This window comes from Talpa occidentalis, unplaced genomic scaffold (genome assembly GCF_014898055.3).
Source record: "Talpa occidentalis isolate TD23 unplaced genomic scaffold, MPIMG_talOcc4v2.1 talOcc4.3, whole genome shotgun sequence".
Classification (NCBI taxonomy): Eukaryota; Metazoa; Chordata; class Mammalia; order Eulipotyphla; family Talpidae; genus Talpa; species Talpa occidentalis.
The window spans coordinates 101,796,863-101,819,094 of record NW_023603184.1 but is presented as its reverse complement, the minus strand read 5'-3'; the positions used below and the strand labels follow the sequence as shown (position 1 = coordinate 101,819,094).

At 37.5% G+C, this 22,232-nt stretch overlaps 1 protein-coding gene across 2 annotated transcripts in view; it reads left to right on the top strand.

The window, feature by feature from the left end:
- The window catches only part of TLK1 (tousled like kinase 1), a 121,934-nt gene that overhangs the window by 44,701 nt on the left and 55,001 nt on the right, over positions 1 to 22,232 (top strand). For both annotated transcript variants that reach the window (XM_037523523.2, XM_037523522.2), the window contains one exon: positions 9,477 to 9,552. In XM_037523523.2, coding sequence (XP_037379420.1) covers positions 9,477 to 9,552 — 76 coding nt within the window. The remainder of the gene's footprint in view (positions 1 to 9,476; positions 9,553 to 22,232) is intronic.

Sequence of the window (22,232 nt, the reverse complement as noted above, 5' to 3'; positions counted from 1 at the left end):
CATTTAAGAATTCATTTATCTAGAGTATGAATCTCATATTTTGTCTCTATGACAGCTAATTAATGTATTTCCCTTAGGATAAAATTTCTTACATTGATTACGGATATCGATAGATTAAGTTGTTGAGGAGTAAACAATTGCAAGATAGAGGTACTTTCCCAGAACACCTGTACTTTCTCAGTAAGCATGTAGTAAAGTTATGTAGTATTCCTTTGTCTTTAGATATTTCATTTTTTGGTACTCCACCCCTTTCCCCATCCATTACATTTTTTTTAATAATAGTTTTTTAATGAACATATAGTAGTAAAAGATTTATTATTTTTAAATAGTAGTTTTCTACCACTCACTATTATCTCACCTCATTCTATTCTAGCTTTTCTTCCTGATATTTTCATATTTTAAAGTGAATAATAAATATTAAGTTTATAATAGTTTAAAATAAATGATATGCATATTCTGCTATTTTGGTTCATCAATTGGACATAATTTGTTGACTCCCTCTCAGGACTTTTGAAGAGTTTTAGCTTACTTTCCCTTTCCCTTCCTTACTGTCTCCCTACCCAATACTCGTTTTGAATACCCAGAGCTTTCCTGTTTTTGTTTGTTTGTTTGTTTCTGTCCATTTACTGTTAAAAGTGAAAATCATTTGCTATTTTCTATTAGGTTGATTGAATCTACTGAAATTTTTCACAGTGTGTGTGTAGATATCTATACACACACATCTATACACAGTCACACATATATGTATTATTTTATATGAATTTTCCCGTTAGTTCTAAATAAAGGAATTGTCAAGCAAAAATAAGATTTTTCCTTTTGTTAATGAAATCACCTATTAGGAAGGAAGATACTGGTTGTCTTTTACTTTATGTTAGGTCACTCTAACTCCGTTCAGTAGGTTCCAAAAATGCAGTGTGTTTTCAGTAAGCATTGACTGCTTATCTCTTGTCTTCTAATCTCTGTGCCAACATACAGATAATATAAAAGATGAATAGGAAACAGTTCTGCCTTCAAATAAGATCCACATCTAGTAAGACAAACAGACGGCTTCATAAACGTTGTGGATTATGCTAAATAGATGTAAATACAAGATGCTATGGGAGTAGAGCAAGAACCTAATTCCGTAAGAGAAGTCTTCCTTGAAGAAGAGATGATAGTTGATAAATTGAGACTGTGTGTTTATCCCAGAGGACAAGAGAAATGTATGAGAAGAAGTAAGGCAGAGGGGTTAGGGTATATTTTTAATTTTGTGTCAAAGCATGGCAAGGAGTTTCGTCACAACTAGGGTAGTGATTGTCAAACCCAATTGCTCTTTAGATTGCCTGAGGAGCTTTAAAAAAGCCAAGCTACTTAAGTGTTTCATTGGTGGGGTGAGAATAGAGTAGATGCAAGAATGGTTAAAAAAAAAGGGCAAAAGTCAGAAATTGAAAGCCCCCTTAATTTCATAGAAAGGAATTTGGACCTTTATCTACATGGTACAACACCTTTGAAGCAGAGGAAACAAAATACCAAGTACAGATGAAAAGCTTTCTCCAGGTGGCAGTGTAGAAGATAGATTTGGAAGGAGGCGAAACCTACGTTAGGAAGATTATTTAGTTAAGGGTTAGGACCAATTTCACAAAACTCCAAAGCTCCAAGATTTACTGTTAGGAGGAAAAGCTTTCAAAGTGTTTAGATTCTCATTACTCTATTCTCATGTTTACCTTTTGGACTGTAACTTCTTCATGTTCTCTAACTTTGCTGACAGATGGTATAACCACCCAGGACCATGCTTCTCAAACTTTAATGTGCGAAAGAATTACCAGGGGTCTCCTTATGTCTTATATCTGGAGTGGAGATTTTCATTTGTCATAGGCTCTCAGATTCCACTTTAATATATTTTTTAAAGATTTATTTATTTATGCATACAGGAACTGGGGTACAGGCCAGAGATGTGGGAGGTGAGAGGATCCACCAGAGACAGAGTGGGGAACAGAACAGGCAGACTGACTGAAATACACTGCTGAGGGAAGCAGCGGGCGAGACAGGAGAGGTCTGCTTCACCATGTGGGTTGCTCCCTGGCCGCCGGGGATCGAACTCTTGCTGCAGAGGCTCTGGATCGCTTCCTAGTGCAGTGCTAAACCCCTTGTGCCACCAGGGAGGCCCAGATTCCACTTTAAAAGTAGGGCTTCATGACTTTGAATCAGAGTAAAGAAAGAAAGGGGGAAGCCTAGGGTTATTTAAAGGTATCTAACTTTATCTGTCGTTGACCGAGATCAACAGCACACATGGAAGTTGAGTAGATTTGGCGTAGAAGGTAATGAATTGGGGATCACATTGAGTTTGAATACCTGGGAAAAGATCAAGTGAAGATGGTACTTTGTTTATACAGTGGAAGCTGTCTGGAGCTCAGGAAAGGTGAAAACTTTGCTGGGTCACTTCCTTTTATTTAAATGTCTTAGAATGTCTATAGGAGTTGGAAACATGGTCTGTGGGCTCTATCTGCTGACTAAAAGTCTAGATTATTTTATAAGAGAAGGTGCCCATGTTTCTTAGTAATCAGTGTATTCTGTTTTAGAATCTATCTTGATCCACCTGTTTGCAGTTCTCCCTGCGGAACCCTTCCCTGTCTAATCACAAAAACCTGTATTTGTTCTGAATTCTGTGTAGTTGTTTCCCCCATCCACCTTCCCTCCAGGATGCTCTAATAAATTATGTATCTTGTAGCTTTTTTGGAATTTATAATGACTGTTAATACCATAACCATTTCTCTTCTCTACCTCTTCTTTTAGATGTTCTAGAATATATTTCTCTGCTTTATTTCTTACTGTGGTTGGGATATTTATGGTTGAATATAAGACTGAATATAAACACCTTTAATAATTTTCAGAAGTGCATTTAAGTGTTTATACACATCTGCTTACATGAAGTATACAACAGTCATATTTTTAAAGCAGAAACATGTCAGATTCCATTTTTGCCTCAAATGGGTTGTCTTCTGATATTAGTACGTGGCAAGATAAGCAGAGTGGTAAGAACACTTCCCGTTTCATTTTGTTTTATATACATACCCATCTCTACTTTTGCATTTTTTCTTTTTTTCTTTTAATAGTGTTTAGAATGAATATTTTTTCAGTGAACACTTAGGTACCCTAGATTGTGATTGGAAGCTAGGATTCTATTTGACAACAGTGGGAATATTGGCCTTAAATTTTAGGTTTTAGGTTGATTTCTAAAATTAGTTAAAATTTTATTTCTTTGTGTGTATGTATATATATGTAGCTATATGTGTATGTTAGACTCTGGACATTTTTTTTAAGGTTTTATTTATTTTAAGGATTTATTTTTTTAATTAATTTATTTATACAAGCACTGGGTACAGTCAGAAGCGTGGGCGGGTGAGAGAATTCACCAGAGCCAGAGCGGGGAGCAGAACAGGCAGACGGATGAAATACACTGCTGCAGGGAGCAGCGGGCGCGGCAGGAGTGGTCTGTGCGCCATGTGGGACCCTCGCCAGCGGCCGGGGATCGAACAGGTGCTGCAGAGGCTGTGGGCAGCTTCACAGCCCAGCGCTCAAACCGCTGCGCCACCAGGGGAGGCCCATCTTTAAGGTTTTAGTTTGAGCACCCAGTAAGAAAGAGGAAAACTTAAATTTTAGTGATGTGTAGTTAAGTATCGCTTAAAGTTACATTTTTATACCAAATATTTCCCCCTAAATAGAATTATCTTGCCTTTTACTTTTTTCTCTTTCAATCTGTTCAGTTTTAGATACCAACTTTATCATCCTTATTCATATTAGGAAAGATTCTTAATGTCCTGCTTCCTAAATTATTTTATAAAATTATTTGGTTTCATAAATGATCTTTGTGCTCTTCTACTTGATGGGTTTCTCTTTCTGCTCCTTTATCTTTCCACTGGTAGTATTTTCTCACTTACTTCCTAGTATGTTAGGGTGGCCAAACCAAAGGTCTTACTATTATTATGTTAGTTGTTTTGCTAAGATATTGCATACAGATGTTATACACACACTTTATAATATGTACAGTATGTCATCTTGAAGAGAATCACTCTTTGCCCGCATATGCATGTGAATGGTGTGTTTTTTTTTAACACTAATAAAGACATTTTCTCAGTAGGGGAATACATTTTTTTTCCTCTTCCTGGAGACTTAGTCAAATTTATAATTTATGGGACTTAAAAGTTACTGTGAAACACCTGGAATTACATTGTAACTTACCCTGCTATAAAGAGAGAAAACTTCATTTACTTACACCACTACATACTAAAGGACTTGCTTTTATAGAAACTATAGTTAGCTAGAAGTTAGTGTCTAACCCTAAAACATGTTATGTGACAGGGTTCACAGCAAAGGAAGTAGGTTTATTCTGCTTCAATATATACACCTCTTTGTCCCCTGGAAGGGAAAGTGAACTGAAAACCAAATGTGGCTCTAAATTCTGGTTCTGTACTGTATTCACAAAGATGGGGGACTGTGAGTGTTGAAATCATATGGAGACTTTTTCAGAGTAAAAGTATCTAGGCACCCTACTTGGAAATTCTCATGTACTCAGTCTAGATAATCTTTTGAATTCTTCTAAATCATGAAATCTTGAAATAATGATTCTCTGAGCCATTTACTTAGCAAATAAGCAAGCAGCTGTTGTTACATGTTTCCTTTTATAAAAAAGTGCATTTGGTGTGGGTGCTTGGTGGTTTTTAGAACAAGAACATTATACGCAAATAGGTGAAAACATGACTGGAAGAAAAAAATGGCACATCATTTTAACAATGAGAATATATTTAAAGTGGAACCTGATACAGTGCTTGACCATAGTAGGTGCTCAGTAAATATTTGTTGAATGGATAATTTAACATTATTTTAGTTGCAGTATATGTCACAGGTAGTTTTTGTGCCAACTGTAAATGATTCTTAAATATTCATCGAGCAAGGTTTTCCATCCTTTAGCAGTAACAGGTGGGCCTGGTACCTCTTGGGGTTGTGTGTGAGTGAAGGAGTTGGATGGTGTGGTGATGGGGGGTGGGGCTGTACAATACAGGGTGCTTAACAGCATCTCTGCCTCAACACATTAGATATCTACAGCTACTACTTCTGCAAATCCCCAGTGGTGGCAACCAAAAATATCTCCAGATACTGTCAAATATCCTCTGAGGGTGGGACAAATCTTTTCTGCTTGAGAATTACCTCATCATGAAGGAAAGAACATAGTTTTAGTGTGTGACCTGTGGCGCTCAATTACAACTCCATGTTTTCTACCTCTGATTATGCAAACAGAAGCTCAGAGAGGCTAATTTGTTTACAGATAGAAAGTTAACAGTCAAAATTCTAATTTCACTGTTTGTCTTATGCTGTGTTCTGTCTGCATAACTTACAAATTAGAACTATCACCCTAGTTTGTCTTTTGAAAAAGGTACTCTAAGATAATTTATGGTGGTATCAAATTTGCCAATCCAAGATATGTGTGGACTTAACAATACTGCACAGATGTTTTATAATATAAATACTGCTGTAACTGGATCTTAAGGGCAATCTTCGCAAGTTGACATTATTGAGAAATTCAGTAGATTCTAAAATATCCTGTACCTTAGTAAACTTAAAAAAAAAATACGTGTTTTGTCAGCAGAATAGTAATTATGTTAATTTTATTTAAGATTCTCATTTTCTAAAATAACAGTATCTAGAATGGCAGACTCTTGCACTTGTGATTTTTCTGCTGTGTTTTAACAATTTTGGTCTTTAGTTCTTTATGGAAATTTATACAAAAAATAGTTTCTTGATTTTTAGAGATTTTGTTGTCTTTAGATAGGGAAATATATGATTATTACACATAATATGTATTTTTAGATTATAAATATATTATTCCTGATCCTGATGATCCAGCAGCATTACTTCTGGAGCTTTTTAAAAATTATAATTTTTTCGGTCTCTCTCCAGTTGTGGTTAAATTTGGAATAGGACTCCAGTATGGTTTTTAATAAATGTTTTGTAATTATGATATAACATATATAGTCATTGAGACTCAGTGCTTATAAATAAAAGAATTTCTTTTAAAAAATAAATCACTTTTCTGGTCATCAGTTTATTACTGTAGAGAAAACAATAACAGTGAAATACCTTTTTTTTTTTTTTTTTACACTTTAGGGAGATAGCTCTTAAAAGACTGGGGGTAGGCATTCTTGTGCATTGTTAACATAGATATAGGTTGCTAACATCTTTGAAAGTATGAGTTGGCAGTATCTTTCAATTTGAATGTTGGTGTTTTGTGATACCTCATTTAGACTTAAAAGTATCCCAAAGAAATAATTGTTTAAGGATCTGACAATTCATGTTCAAAGAAATGTATACAGAGACATTATACATGAGTATGTTATTCCATCATAAGTGTCACAATAGGACAAAGTTGTGAAAGAACCGTTCTGAATTTTACTATAATAAGTACTCTCAAAATGCCAACATTTCCAGAATAAGTTATCTTAAAATTTTGTTTCCACCATCCACAACATTTGTTCTATATGGCTGTTTTATTCTTATCATATGTTTTGAAAAGGCTTAAAAGATCATTTGATAGAAGAGAAAGTCTGGCCTTATTCTAATTTTATGGTTTAACAAATAAAACTCAGAAGAAAAAGCCAGAGAAGAAGAAATGCTGAAAAATAGGTTTGCTACATAAACTATTAAAAAAATGGTAAAGTTGCATTTTATCAATATTGAAGACCTGACATGAAATACATGTAAATACAAATTAAAGTGGTCTAGGTGATAGGAATTTAAGACTGTGAGGATGGCAAGTAAGGTAATTTTTAAAAATTATGAGTAAGATTGTTTGCATATTATATGATTCTTTTAGGTACTATATGGTTATGAAAGCTACATAGTTTTGAAGGAGTGAAAATCCTTCAGACTTTGTAAAATGCAAACTGGAGCACTTTGTTTACCTGTAAAATAGACACATTTGGTTGGGTGGTTACCTTGTTTCAACTTACTGGCTCTCTGCCATCCTTGATAGTACACAGTACTAAATAATAAAGGAAGTAAAACAGAAAATAAGTAATACTCAAAATTGCTGTGTTGATTGGATTTACTTCCGTTGGCAAAGAGATGTATTTATTTGGTGATAGGATCCCATATGTAGGATATATAAAATTTTTACATTAAATGTTGAAATCAGCACTATTAACAGAGATCTTTTAGGTGTCAAAGGTTCAAGCAAACCTTTTCAAATAATAATTCTTCTTATTTACCATGCTTAAAAATTAGTGTAACATTAAATGTATGGGGAAAACAAGGTTTCTTGACTTTAGATTTTTTTTTGTGTATGTTTGTTTAGTTGAAAAGAATATGAGTAAGTTATTTGGGAATCCACTTTTTTTAAGATAGATTTTAGGGTTCTTTATAAAAATATTAACTTAGATTTTTTTTTTAAATTCTGAGGAAAGTGGAAGATTGGTTATTGTTTAAGCTTAGTTTGTTAATATTGACAATAAAAACTAATGACCCTTCTACCCACTTCCTGAGATTGTCAGTTAGGTTGGATTTCTTTAAGATCTGTGGTTTATGGTGTGAAAACATACAGGCAGTTTGTTGTGCATAATGAATTTTATTTACAAATGCAGTAAATTTTGAAATACTTTTGTATAGTTGACCAACTCAGTTCTTGAGGTAGATCATACTGCATATCATTTAGAGAAGAAAAGAGCATTTAGGCCTTAGAAAATAAAATAATGAATTTGATTTGAATCCCGATTACCTTGAGTAAGTTATTAAATATGCATGTGTTTATTGAGTAATAACTATATGCTAGGTGGCATGGTGGTTGGAGGGGAAGTGGATAAAGGTATAACTTCTGTCCTTAAAGAATTCAGAGATTGGTTAACATTCACTTCAGCCTCTCTGAATCTGATTTTGTTGGCACTGTGAAGGTAAGAGAACTTTAAAACCCTGAATTAATGTTAGAAGAACCATAGTTACTATGACTTAAGTTGTATATTGTCATTCATACTACTTAATCAGTACTACTCAGAAAAATCAAAATATGGAATAAGTTCCTTCCTTATTTGGGGCCTACAGTGCCTTTAGATTTTTTTTTTAAGTTGTCTTGATGTTTCATTCATTGAGATATTGTTTGTTCTTACATCAGATGCACTTGCCAAGTTTTTAGAATTTGAGGACTTTGGGACATTGCCTTGTGCTTCTGCTCTGATTTTAATTTTTCACTAAGCGTTACCTGTCCTACTCCATAAAAATAATTTATTATTATATCCTAGTGAAAATACTTGCTGTCAGTGAAAAGAATGAACATGTAACCTGAGAATAAGGTTACAAGTAGGGTTGGGGTGTGTAAACTCTTTCCTCGAAAGGTCTGGATATGTTAAACTTTGCGGATCATTCAGTTTCTGTTAGAACTACTCAGTTGTGCTGTTGTAGTGTGAAAGCAGCCACAAACTACATAAATGAACGAGCATTGATTGCTGTGTTCCAGCAAAAGTTTATTTATGGGAATTGAAATTTGAATTTTTCATGATTTTCATATTATAAAATACTCTGATTTTTAAAAACTTAAGTAATTTAAAAATGTAAAAGTTATACTTAGATCATGGGCCCTACAAAAATAGGTGGCTAGCCAGATTGGTCAACAGGCAATAGTTTGTTGACCCCTGATCTAGGGCATAATATAAGAATTTGATGTAATTGCTGTTGAATAAAAATTGTCAGACTTTTAGGTGAATAGTGCTTTTTAGGAGAGATTTTTTTTTTATTTTTTAAAGATTGATTTATTTATGTACACAAGAGCTGGGGTACAGGCCAGAGATGTGGGGGTGGTGAGAGGATTTACCAGAGACAGAGCAGGATGCAAAACAGGCAGACCACAGAAATACACTGTTGAGGGAAGCAGCAGGTGTGACAGGAGAGGTCTGCCACGCCATGTGGGACTCTCCCTGACCGGCCAGGAATCGAACCGGTGTTGCAGAGGCTGCGGACAGCTTCACAGCCCTGCACTCAACCCGCTGTGCCACCGGGGAGGTCCTAGGAGAGATTTTATATCTTAGGGTTTAGAGTGTGTGTCTGCTCATTTTTCCTCATACAGCTTTACTTTTATAGACTGGATATGTATGAATAATAAAAAACTAATAGGAAAAAATTTAAGGGGGTTCCTCCCCATCTAATTAAGATTTGAAGGACATCTTTTAAAGACTAATTAACTCTCAGATTTTTCATCTACTTCAAGCCAAATTCTGTAAATGTAAATTTCAAGTAGTCTGTGCAAGGTCTTATATACTTTTGGTCTTCTAAATTTAAAAAATTTATACAATAAGGAATTTTATCTTTTCAATAAATTGTAAGTAACTATGCATTTACATCCCATGAGTTTTACTGAATAATTTTTGACCTCCAAAAAATTACTTCTTACCGAGTATAATAAGTTTGCATGTTAAAACTGTAATTTACATAATGTTGTTAACTTGCTTTCTATATAGACACCAGAGAAGAAACAATCAGAATCATCCAGGGGGAGAAAGAGAAAAGCAGAAAACCAGAATGAAAGTAGTCAAGGTAAGTGAAGCAAAGTCTTCCTTCAGCATCAAATAAACATTTACAATTAATTATACTGACTTTTAATCAATTAATAGTTTAATTGTAAAATAAGTAATTTTGTGTCTGTGATTTCTGTTGTTTATATGATCTTTGATAATAGTTTAGGGCTGTCCCATACATGAGAAATGATAATGTGAAATTGGAACCTTTTTCTATCACAGGTGATTTTAGTGTATGGTTAGTGTTAGCCTTCCTTTTTTTTCTGTTTTAAATGAGGTAACATTATATCTCAACCCATCAGGTGTTGCCATCAAAGTCACACACCATCAAGTCACCCATAGTCTACCACCATAGTCCATTGTGTTTCCTTCTCTTTTTGTTCTTGTTAGGCTTTTTAAAATTTCCCCCATTTTTTAAAAAAAATGTTTGAACTAGAAAGACAAGTGTCATGTCCAAACCTAGTACTACCTTATCACCTTTCATTTTTCTCTCTTTATATGAATTATGGTATTGAGTGACTTCTTTTTGAATAAAAATGTTGTATCTCACTTTAAAAAGATTATCCAAGCATACTCATCTCATTTTATTAAAAAAAAAAAAAAAAAAAAGAAGGGGCCTCCCCAGTGGCGCAGCGGTTGAGCGCTGGGTTGCGAAGCTGCCCGTGGCCTCTGCGGCGCCGGTTCGATCCCCGGTTGCTCCCCGGCCACCGGAGAAGGGTCCCACATGGTGCACAGACCTCTCCTGCCGCCCGCTGCTCCCCTCAGCAGTGTACTTCGGTCCTTCTGCCTGCTCTGCTCCCCGCTCTGACTCTGGTGAATTCTCTCACCCTCCCGCGCTTCTGACTGTACCCAGTGCATGTATAAACAAAACAAACAAACAAACAAATAAATAAACATGCCTCTAAAAAAAAAAAACTGAAATTAGGCAAAAGAGATATTGAAGGAATGCAAATTGGAAAAGAATTAAAACTATCACTGTTTGCAGATGGCATAATAATATACATATGAAACCCCAAGGACTCCACTAAAAATCTATTAGAAACAATAAATCAGTACAGCAGCCTACAAAATCAACCTACAGAAACCTGTTACATTCCTATGTGCATATAATGAACCAGAACAGAAAGAAATCAAGAAAACAGTCCCATTTACAGTAGCATCAAAAAGTATTAAGTATCGAGGGGGCGGAGCAACATGGCGGCGAGGAGACGCTGCGAGTAAGATCTCCCATTAAAAAAAAGTGAATAGGGAGGAAAAGCGGCAGGTCCCAGTGAGAACTGGGACACGGAAGATAAACGGGTGACGCCAGCGAACTGCCCGAAGAAGAAAGTGGCCATAAAAGAGGACTAGAAGGGAGGGAAGCGCAGAACCCTGCTCCCCTCCCCCGCCCACAGAGGCGGCACTCTCCGACCGGCAGAGAGGAGGAAACAACACACCAAAACGACCCACAAGAACAAACGACCCAGCAAGCGGGACCGTGAGTGGAAAGGAACTATTGCAGCCACCACACCCCGTGAACGGGAGCTGAGGCGAACCCTGCAGGATCCGCTGCGGCGGTGAGCGAACGGCTCCGGGCGCCATTAGAGAAGAACAAAGACCCCGGGAGACGCGCACACAGCCCGGGCTGCCGGTAAGCTGGCGCGGAAACGCGGCGCGCTCGGGGAGCTTGAAAAGCAAGTGCAGACCTGGATCGCGGCTGCCCAGGTCCCCGCGCCTGCGACCTAGGCTTGCGGGGAGACGCGCGGAGGTCCTCACTGAGGTGAAGGTCCCTCCCTGAGTGAGCAGGAACCAGGCACCCGGGCACGGGAGCGGTGCAAAAGGCGCCCTTCCCGCGCCACTGAACTGGGCTACAGCCCGCATCCTGGAACTGAGGGCTTTGAACTGAGACCCGGGGCACGAAGATTCGGGGCGTGGTTTCTCCACGACGGTGGGGCACAAGGCAGACACAGCACCCCAAAGCTGTTGAGATGTACCCTACCATTCCCGCTCTGTTCTCTGTCCCACGGGGTGGGGGGAGGCGAAAAACAGCCCCCCAAGGACAATAGGAGAGATCTCTGGCGCCACCTAGCGACCAGGAAAAAAAAGTCACTAACACCCTATAAAACAGGACATTTCTTAAGACTGCTTGAAAAGGCAGAAGGTTTCTGGAGGACCCAGTGGCCAGCCGGGAAGTTATTCCACGCCAGGCCCCTTCCGACCAGCAGTCTGAGCCCACAGAGGGAGCAGGCACCCACGTCCGGGGCAGACCGGGTGCGCAGAAGAGTGTGCCTGAAACCGGAGGCGCAGGGACTGCATCCCGCTTCGCCATTTGAGAACAGGGACATTTCTTCAGTAAAAACTGCCTAAAACCAGCAGAAAGCTCCCCCAGAAGACAGAGATGGCTCCTGGAAGAGCCAGAGGGGAGCGGAGAAGTTCACCCAAGATGTCAGTCAGTCCGAGCAACACAGTGTCCCAACGCATACGACAAATTAGAAAACAGACAGTAGGGAGTAGAAGAACCACACGCAACCTAAAAACTCCTCAGGAAAGAAGCACACCACAAAAAGAAAACCACTCCCCAGATTGCAACGACAGCAACTTGGAAGAACTTCTGAGCCTTCCAGAAAGAGAATTTAAAATTGCCATGATTAAAAAAGTGATAGATCAGAAGAAGGAAATTGAGTCCCTAAAGAGGGAAGTAAGAGAAATGCAGGAGATCAAAGAATTAATGGAGGAACTAAAGAACTCTGGGAAAAGCAATGAAAGCAGAATAGATGAAATGGAAGAACGAATAAGTAATCTTGAAGACACAGAAATAAAAAGAACCAAAACAGAAAAGGAAAGAGAAGTACGAAGGAAAAAGAATGAAGAAAGACTTCGGGAACTATCTGACTCCATGAGGAAAGGAAATATAAGAGTTATAGGAATTCCAGAAGGAGAGGAGAGAGATGTAGGAACAGAGAAAATATTCATGGATATAATTGAAGAGAACTTCCCAAATGAGAAGAAGGAGCTGAAAATTGATATACAAGAAGCAAGAAGAACACCAAACTTCCACGATGAAAGGAAAAACACAGCAAGACACATAATAGTAAAGCTCCCAAGAATCCAGGACAAGGAAAAAATAATGAAGCTGACAAGAGGGAAGAAACAGATAACATTCAAAGGAAAACCAATCAGGCTGACATCAGACTTCTCTGAAGAAACATTACGGGCAAGGAGAGAGTGGAGGGACATAGTCAACAGACTCCAAGAAAACAGATGCCAACCAAGAATACTCTATCCCGCAAAGCTCTCTTTCCTCCATGAAGAAAGAATATGGACCTTCCCAGACAAAGAGAAACTCCGGAATTTCATTGCGACTAAACCCCCACTCCAAAAAATACTACAAGGAATCCTAAAGCCAGAACCTCAGAGGGACGAATAACAACGAAAGAAGACCAAAAAAAAAAAAGTTATTAAAAGAATAAATAAATAAAATCAAAGGAAAGACAAACATAATGGCAAATACAGATGCTAACATATCAATATTAACTCTAAATGTAAATGGACTAAACTCTTCAATAAAAAGACACAGAGTTGCAGCCTGGATTAAGAAACAAAACCCAACCTTTTGCTGTCTCCAGGAAACACATTTAGCTACAAAAGATAAAAATAGGCTCAAAGTCAAAGGATGGAAAACAATCCTACAAGCAAATGGGCCAAAAAGAAAGCAGGAACAGCTATACTTATATCAGATAAAACAGACTTCAAACTCAAAAAAATAAAAAGAGACCCCAATGGTCACTACATTATGATTAAGGGGACAATACTTCAAGAAGAAATAACACTCATTAACATATACTCACCAAACGAAAGAGCACCAAAATATATCAGACAACTGTTGTCCTCTCTGAAAACAGACATCAGAGAAAACACATATGTAGTGGGAGACTTCAACACACCACTATCAACAATGGATAGATCAACAAGACAAAAAATAAGTAAAGAAACTAAAGCTCTAAATAAGGACCTAGAGCATTTGGGCTTAACAGACATCTATAGAACACTAAACCCAAAAAAAACGGAGTACACATTTTTCTCAAGCGCACACGGATCATTCTCCAGGATCGATCACATACTGGGGCACAAGACAAACATCAACAGATACACCAAGATTGAAATCATACCAACCATCTTTTCTGACCACGAAGGCATCAAACTAGAAATAAATCATAAAAAGAAGGCAAGGAACTATCCTACCTCATGGAGATTAAAAGCCACATTACTGGAAGACCACTGGACTAGCGAGGAGATCAAAGAAGAAATTAAAAAATTCTTTGAATTGAATGACAAGGAGGACACCAATATCCTAAATGTATGGGATGCAGCAAAAGCAGTAATAAGAGGAAAATATATAGCAATAGAAGCTCACATCAAAAAACAAGAAAGAACTCAAAGAAACAACCTAATCTCGAAGCTCAAAGATCTAGAAAAAGAACAACAAAAAAACCCCAGAACCAGTAGAAGAAAAGAAATAATAAAAACCAAAGCAGAAATAAATGAAATTGAAACTAAAAAAACAATCCAAAAGATCAATGAAACCAAGAGCTGGTTCTTTGAAAAAATCAATAAAATAGACAAACCCCTAGCCAGGCTCACAAAGGAAAAAAGGGAGAAAGCACAAATACACAGAATCATAAATGAAAGAGGAGAAATCACAACGGACACAGCAGAAATCAAAAGAATAATCAGTAACTACTATGAACAGTTATATGGAAACAAGTTCAACAATCTAGAGGAGATGGACAAATTCCTACAACTCTACAATCACCCAAAGCTAGATAAAGAAGAAATAGAACACCTAAACAGACCAATTACAAGCAGCGAAATTGAAATGGTAATTAAAAACCTCCCCAAAAACAAAAGCCCAGGACCTGATGGATTTACAAATGAATTCTACCAAACATTCAGAGACGAATTAGTGCCTATCCTTCACAAACTCTTCCAAAAAATTGAGAAGGAAGGGACAATACCAAACACGTTCTATGAAGCCAATATTACACTAATACCAAAACCGAATAAGGACAACACAAAAAAGGAAAACTATAGGCCAATCTCCCTAATGAACACTGATGCAAAAATCCTCAATAAAATTTTAGCTATCAGAATCCAACAATGTATCCATAAGATAATTCACCACGACCAAGTTGGATTCATTCCAGGGGCACAAGGATGGTTTAACATCCGAAAATCAATCAACGTTATCCAACACATCAACAAAAAGAAATATAAAAACCATATGATAATATCAATAGATGCTGAGAAAGCTTTCGACAAAGTGCAACACCCATTCATGATAAAAGCCCTTGAAATTCTTGGGATACAAGGAACATACCTCAACATCATAAAGGCCATCTATGACAAGCCAACAGCCAGTATCATTCTCAATGGTGAAAAGCTGAAAGCAATTCCATTAAGATCTGGAACAAGACAAGGATGTCCACTCTCACCACTGCTTTTCAATATAATACTGGAAGTCCTAGCCAGAGCAATAAGACAAGAGAAAGACATCCAAGGAATCCAAATAGGAAAAGAAGAAGTCAAACTATCACTATTTGCAGATGATATGATAATATACATAGAGAACCCCAAAATCTCCACAGAAAAACTAATTCAACTCATCAATCAATTCAGTAAAGTGGCAGGATACAAAATCAACACGCAAAAGTCAGTAGCCTTCCTATACACAAACAATAAATCTGAAGAAGAAGAAATCAAAAAAACCACCCCTTTTATTATCGAAACAAAAAAAATCAAATATTTGGGAATAAATCTAACAAAAGAGGTAAAGGACCTATACAAAGAAAACTATAAAACACTGTTAAAAGAAATAGAAGAAGACACAAAGAAATGGAAAGACATCCCCTGCTCATGGATTGGAAGAATAAACATTATTAAAATGGCCATCCTACCAAAAGCAATATACAGATTCAATGCTATTCCAATCAAATTCTCAATGGCATTCTTCAAAGAAATAGAACAATTATTGATGAAATTCATATGGAATCACCAAAAACCCGAATAGCCAAAGCTCTACTGAAAAAAAAAGAAGGAAATGGAGGCATCACACTCCCAGACTTCAAACTATACTACAAAGCCATAATCATCAAAACTGCATGGTATTGGAACAAGAACAGACATACAGACCAATGGAATCGAATAGAAAATCCAGAAATAAACCCACAGATTTATGGTCAACTAATCTTTGACAAAGGAGCAAAGACTATGCATTGGAGCAAAGAAAGTTTGTTCAATAAATGGTGCTGGGAAAACTGGGTCGCTACATGCAAAAGAATGAAGCTTGACCACTACCTCACACCATACACAAAAATCAACTCAAAATGGATTAAAGAACTAGACATAAGACCTGAAACCATAAAATACATAGAAGGAAATATAGGCGAAACACTACGGGATTTGCACATCAAAGACATCCTTACAGACACATCACCCAAAGCAGTGATAGTGAAGAGAAAGATAAACAGCTGGGACTACATCAAATTAAAGAGCTTCTGCACAGCAAAAGAGACAATAACAAAAACAAAGAGAAACCCCACCAACTGGGAGAACATTTTTGCACCCAACACTAATGATAAAGGACTGATCACAAAAATCTGCAAAGAGCTGATGAGACTCAGCAACAACAAAGAAAATAATCCAGTCAAAAAATGGGCAGAAGAGCTAAAAAGAAACTTCTCTGAAGAGGAAATGCAAATGGCCAACAGACATATGAAAAAATGTTCAACATCACTTGTAATCAGGGATATGCAAATCAAAACTACCATGAGATACCATCTCACACCAGTGAGAATGGCACATATTAAAAAACTAGCAACAACAAATGTTGGCGAGGATGTGGAGAAAAAGGAACTCTCCTGCACTGTTGGTGGGAGTGCAAACTGGTCCAACCACTATGGAGAGCTGTGTGGAGATTTCTGGACCTACTAAACATAGAGCTTCCATATGATCCAGCAATTCCACTCCTAGGTATTTACCCAAAGGACACAGAAACATCAATTCCAAAGAGCACCTGCACTCCTATGTTTATAGCAGCACTGTTTACAATAGCTAAGCTTTGGAAACAGCCCAAATGCCCAAAAATAGATGACTGGATCAAGAAGATGTGGTACATATATACCATGGAATATTACTCAGCATTCAAAAAAGATAAACACATGCAATTTGCAGCAACATGGATGGCACTGGAAGGGATCATGCTCAGCGAAATAAGCCAAAAAGAAAAAGAAAAATACCGGATGGTCTCACTCATAGCAGGAATCTAGAAAACTTAAATAAGGGACCAGGAAAATGAATATAAGAAAGTGAAAATCAAAATCAACAAAAAACTATGAACCAGAGACACTTTTTGGGGGGTGGGGGGCGGGAGGGGAAGGATTGGGGTCAGAATGGGGCGTTTGCAATTGTATGGGGGAATATAAAAATAAAATTTAATATTTAAAAAAAAAAAAAAAAGAAAAAAAAAGTATTAAGTATCTAGGAATAAATCTGACAAGGTGAAAGACATGTTCAGTGAAAACTATAAGACATTGTTAAAAGGAAAAAAGAAAGCACAAGAAAATATAAAGATATTCCATGTCCATATTGGGAAAATTAACATTGTTCAAATACCTACCTAATTCAAAGCAATATATAGATTCAGTGTAATCCCTACCAAAGCTTTAATGGAGTTCTTCAGAGAAATAGAGCAAACAGCATTGAAATTATACCAAACCATTAAAAGACCCTCAACGTATATCCAAAGCATTCTTGACGAAAAAAAAAAAAACTAACAATAGAGGCATCACACTCACCGACTTAAAACTACACTTCAAGACTGAGTAATAAAAGCAGTATGGTATTAGACTAAACGGAGATACACAAACCATAGAAATAGAATTGCAAGCACAATTAAATAGTTAATCTGCAACAAAGAAGTAAAGAGTATACAATTGAGAAAGGAAAGCCTCTTCGGAAGCCACATGCAGAAAAACAAAACTAGACCATTCTCACACCATACACAAAAAATAACTCAAAATGGATTAAAGACTTGTAAGAACTGGAAACATTAAAATACATAGACGAAAACAGGCAAAATGCTCTGACATCGGCTTTAGGGATATCTTTGGAGGCTCAGCTGTTTTAAAGGTAATTTCTTTTACTGTGCAGAAAATTTTTAGTTCCATTCATTTATTTCTGCAAGGATGTGGGTAAAAAGGAACTCTCTACACTGCTGGTGGGAATGCAAACTGGTCCAACTACTATGGAAAGCTGTGTGGAGGTTCCTCAAACTACTAAAAATGGAGCTTCCATATGATTCAGCAGTTCCACTCCCAGGAATCTACCCAAAAGACACACAAACATTAATTCAAAAGAAAACTCCACCCCTCTGTTTAGTGCAACATTATTTACAATAGGTAAGATATGGAAACAATCCAAATGCCCAGAAATAGATGACTGGATCAAGAGGATGTGGTATATTTACACAATGGAATACTAGTCAGCAATCAAAAAAGATAAACTCATGCCATTTGCAGCAGCGTGGATGGAGCTAGAAGGGATTAAGCTCAGTGAAATAAGCCAGAAGGAAAAAGAAAAATATCGTATGGTTTCACTTATAGAAGGAATGTAGGAGAACCAAATAAGGGACCACGAAAAAAAAATATAGTAAATTTAAAAACCAAACTAACAGGCAGCTGTTAATCAGAGACACTCTGTAGGGGAGGGAAGGGAAAGGGATCAAAATGGGAGGGAATGTGTTCTTACACAAGGGACTATGGTGATGGTGCATGGGTGAATTGGTGGTGGGAATTTTGAGAGGAGAAAGCATACATTGTACAAAAAAGGAAGAGCGATGTAATATATATATAAAATAAATTTTTAAAAATTAAAAAAAAATAAAACAACACACCCTACTGAATAGGAGAAAATATTTGTACATCATACATCTGACAAGGGACTAATATCCAATATTACTAAGAATTCAGCGAAAACAAAACCAAGAACCTTATAAAATGGGCAGAAGAGCAAAGTAGATATTTCTCCAAAGAAGACATACATAAAATCAACACGTACCTGGAAGAAGGTTCAGTACTTACAGTGAAATATAAATTTAAACCACAGTAAGATACCACCTAACTCTAGTGAGAGTGGCCTATATGAAAACAGAACAAAAAAACCCAACCGGAAACAACAAATGTTAGCAAAGATGTGGAGAAAAAGGAACCTTCCTACGCTGTTGGTGGGACTGTAGAACTGGTTCAGCCCCTATAGAAAATAGTCTAGCAGTTCCTCACAATGTAAAAATAGACATGCCACGTGATCCAGCAATTCCACTCCTAGGTATCTACCCAAAAAATACATAATCACTAATTTGAATGGATATACACTCCTATGTTCATTACAACACTGTTTACAATATATCCAAGTTATGGAAACAACTTAAATGCCATTGACAGGAGTGGATTAAGATGTTGTATAGCAGCAGGGGAAGAGGAAGAAGAGGGGTCAAAATGGGAGAGAGGTGCCCAAGGGACAGTGGTGATGGTTCATGGGTACTATGGTGGTAGGAGAATTATTACTGAGCTATAAAAAAAAGATGAACTTTTGCTGTTTGCAACACTATGGATGAAACTGGATAGGATTATGCTAAGGGAAGTGAATCGGAAAGAGAAAGACAAATTCCTGATGATTTCATTCATGTAGAATATAGAGGAAATATATTTGTCTTCAAAGGAGACCTGACAAAACTAAACCAAAATAAACCCTGGAAATATATGACTGCAGAATTGAGGCTGCTAGAGAGAGAGGGAGAGTGGGAATAGGACCAAAGGGGACCCAGTGGCCTAGGGAAAGAACCATGGGTGCTTTAATGGTGGGGGTGGGGGTGTGACCTAGGTCCCTCTTGCCTTAAATCATGTACAGTGTTAGAAACCAGTGTTACTGCAAAGAAAAAGGAAAAAGGAAAGGTATGTAGAAACCATTGAGAGACACTTTTAATTTTGAAAAATTGCTTTTTTAAAAATTAAATTTACTCTTACTTTGAATTGAGGTACTATTTGGATACCCCCATCAGGGTTTGCCACCATAGTGCCTCCACCACTGACTCACTCATAGTTCACCACCACCACAGGTCATTGTGCTTCCTTCCCTCTTTGTTTTTACCTCTTTTCCACCCCACGAGACTGTTAAAGCACCATCTACCTTTTGTAATATGAGCTGTGAAAATTTTCCTGAGACTATAAAATCTAATTGACAACAAAATTATTGAATTTGTTCATTCAAAATTAAATACAATAAATTGAGCTCATGTCATGTATGATTTTATACGTAAATTTTAAAGCCAACCTTTTGTCATAAAGGATAGGGCCATGTGGTATTGATATCAAGCAATATATTTGCTGCAACTGTCTTTATGGAAGGAAGTCGTTATGTCACTCCAAACTTTCTGTAGGTGAGCAGTACTTTGTATTTCAATCTGCCATGCTCTCTTAGTAGTTCACACAAGTTGTGGTTAGTGGATTTGGGGCTTCATTTACTATAAAGATGTATTAGTTGTGATAGTTTCAATACAGATTAAGAAAACTCACTTTAATGGGCCTCCTTGGTGGTGCAAGGGGTTAAAGTCTCAGTTCTATGAAGCAATCCACTGCAGCACGAATTCAATCCCCAGCCAAGGTGTTAACCCACATGGTGCAGCAGACCTCTCCTGTCTCACCCTCTGTTGCCCTCAGCAGTGTATTTCCATTGATCAGCCTGTTCTGCTCCCCACTCTCTCTGGTGAATCCTCTTACCCTCCCTGCACCTCTGGCCTATACCCCAGCTCTTGTATGCATAAATAAATAAATCTTAAAAGAAAAACTCACTTGAAAAAAAATCCAAAACTACGGTAGGACTTCTGGACATTAGATGTATATCTTTAAGATCCCATGTTTTTTTGTATGTGTGTCTGCCATCCACAAAATTGTCTGAATTTCTTAGGGGCTTAGGATGATTGCCGTTTCTGTGATTGTTTCCCCTCTCTCTTTGAAATAGGCTTCTTTCAAGTCCAGAGCAAACCTGTCATCTTATTGTCCAGAATTAGGCCATGTGGCCATTCCAAAACCAGTTGTAGCCAACAGAAGTAGTATTGCCTTAAAAAAAAAAAAAAAAAACAGGACAACCTCTGAAATTGAAAATAGTGTAAAGTCCCCTTAGAAATACAGGCTGGATGGAAAAGAATGACACTTGAACAAAATTGGGTTTCTAATCAGAAATGAACAGGGAACTAGGCATGGGGCCTAGATAGGAGTTAGCTTACCTTGAAGTTACATATGTTATGTAGAGGAGGGGCTGTTAATAGGACACAATTTGCATTCAGTTAGGGAAAAATAACTGGGGAAATAGCAATAGCACCTCTTCAGAATCTGCAGGAAAATTGTTATAGGAAGAAAAATACCATTGGTATTAAGCCTTTAAAGTCCTTCCTAACCTCCAAGTTTGCACAAAACTCATTCAGAATGTCTAGATATATATGGTCCTCAGTACATACTTAAAAATTTCCCCCTACCTTGTTTAAAGAAGGAATTTAAGGTTGTTGAACTTTTAAATGTAGTTTGTTCATCTCAGTAATGCCTGGTACATAGTACTATTCAGAAAATAATTAATGAATAAAATAAACAAGTAAATATAAGTGAGTATTTTCATAAATGTATATGTTTTATACCATGTGAAAATATTCTGCAACTCTCAACTACACGGTTTGTCCACTACAGCCATTCCTTGTGCTGCTTCTCTCTCCCCACTGTTTCCCCTTCTATTCGTCCTGCTCTTCTCAGCGCCATATGGAATAGTGGCAGTGACCTGCACACAAAGGTGCCCCTCCCCGGGATATAGTCACTTTCTACAGGTCGTTTCCAAAAGCAAATTATCTTGGGCGAAGTTCAATATCCAGTACTCCTATGATGATAAGCAGGATAAGTTCAAACATTTGGCTGAAAATATGGCCTCCAATGATGATCCTTTGATGTCAGAGGTGGGAACTCAGATTATGGTGACAAGCTGAATATGGAACTGAGTGAGGAATACAAGCTGGACAATGAGAGCTACCCAGTTTTCTACCTCTTCTGGAATGGGGACCTTGAGAACCCAAACCTGTATAGGAGGACAGTTAAGGTTAAAATCATGCAGCACTTGCCAGTATAGCAAGGGGTCCACTTAGGTATACCTGTTTGCCTAGCAACATGCGATGCCCTTGCTGGGGAGTTGATTGAAGCCTCTGCCATGGAGGCCTCTTGAAGTGGGGGACAGGACAACTTTGCAGGCATTAAAGACTCAGAAGTGAGCCAAACAGTTTACCTGAAGATCATGGGGAACAACTTAGACCAAGGTGAGGATTTTTCAGCATCAGATGACCTCCACGCCAGGCTGATTGAGAAGAATTTGATCAAGGGATAGGAAGAAGAAAGAAGGAAGAACTATACTAAAGCTTAAACATCTTGACACCCTTTCAGAAGAAAGAGACTGGGCAGGAGGCACTCCAGGGTTTGGTGGGGGTGGTGAGAGGAGAGTTATTACTGTTTGTGAGTTCCTCTTGTGCTGTAGAAGGGAGTGGTGGAAAAAGTGGCAGTAAACCAGAAATCTGAGTATGCCTAGACATTGATATTCATGCAACTGTTCTTGGGACAGCTCTATGCTTGGGCC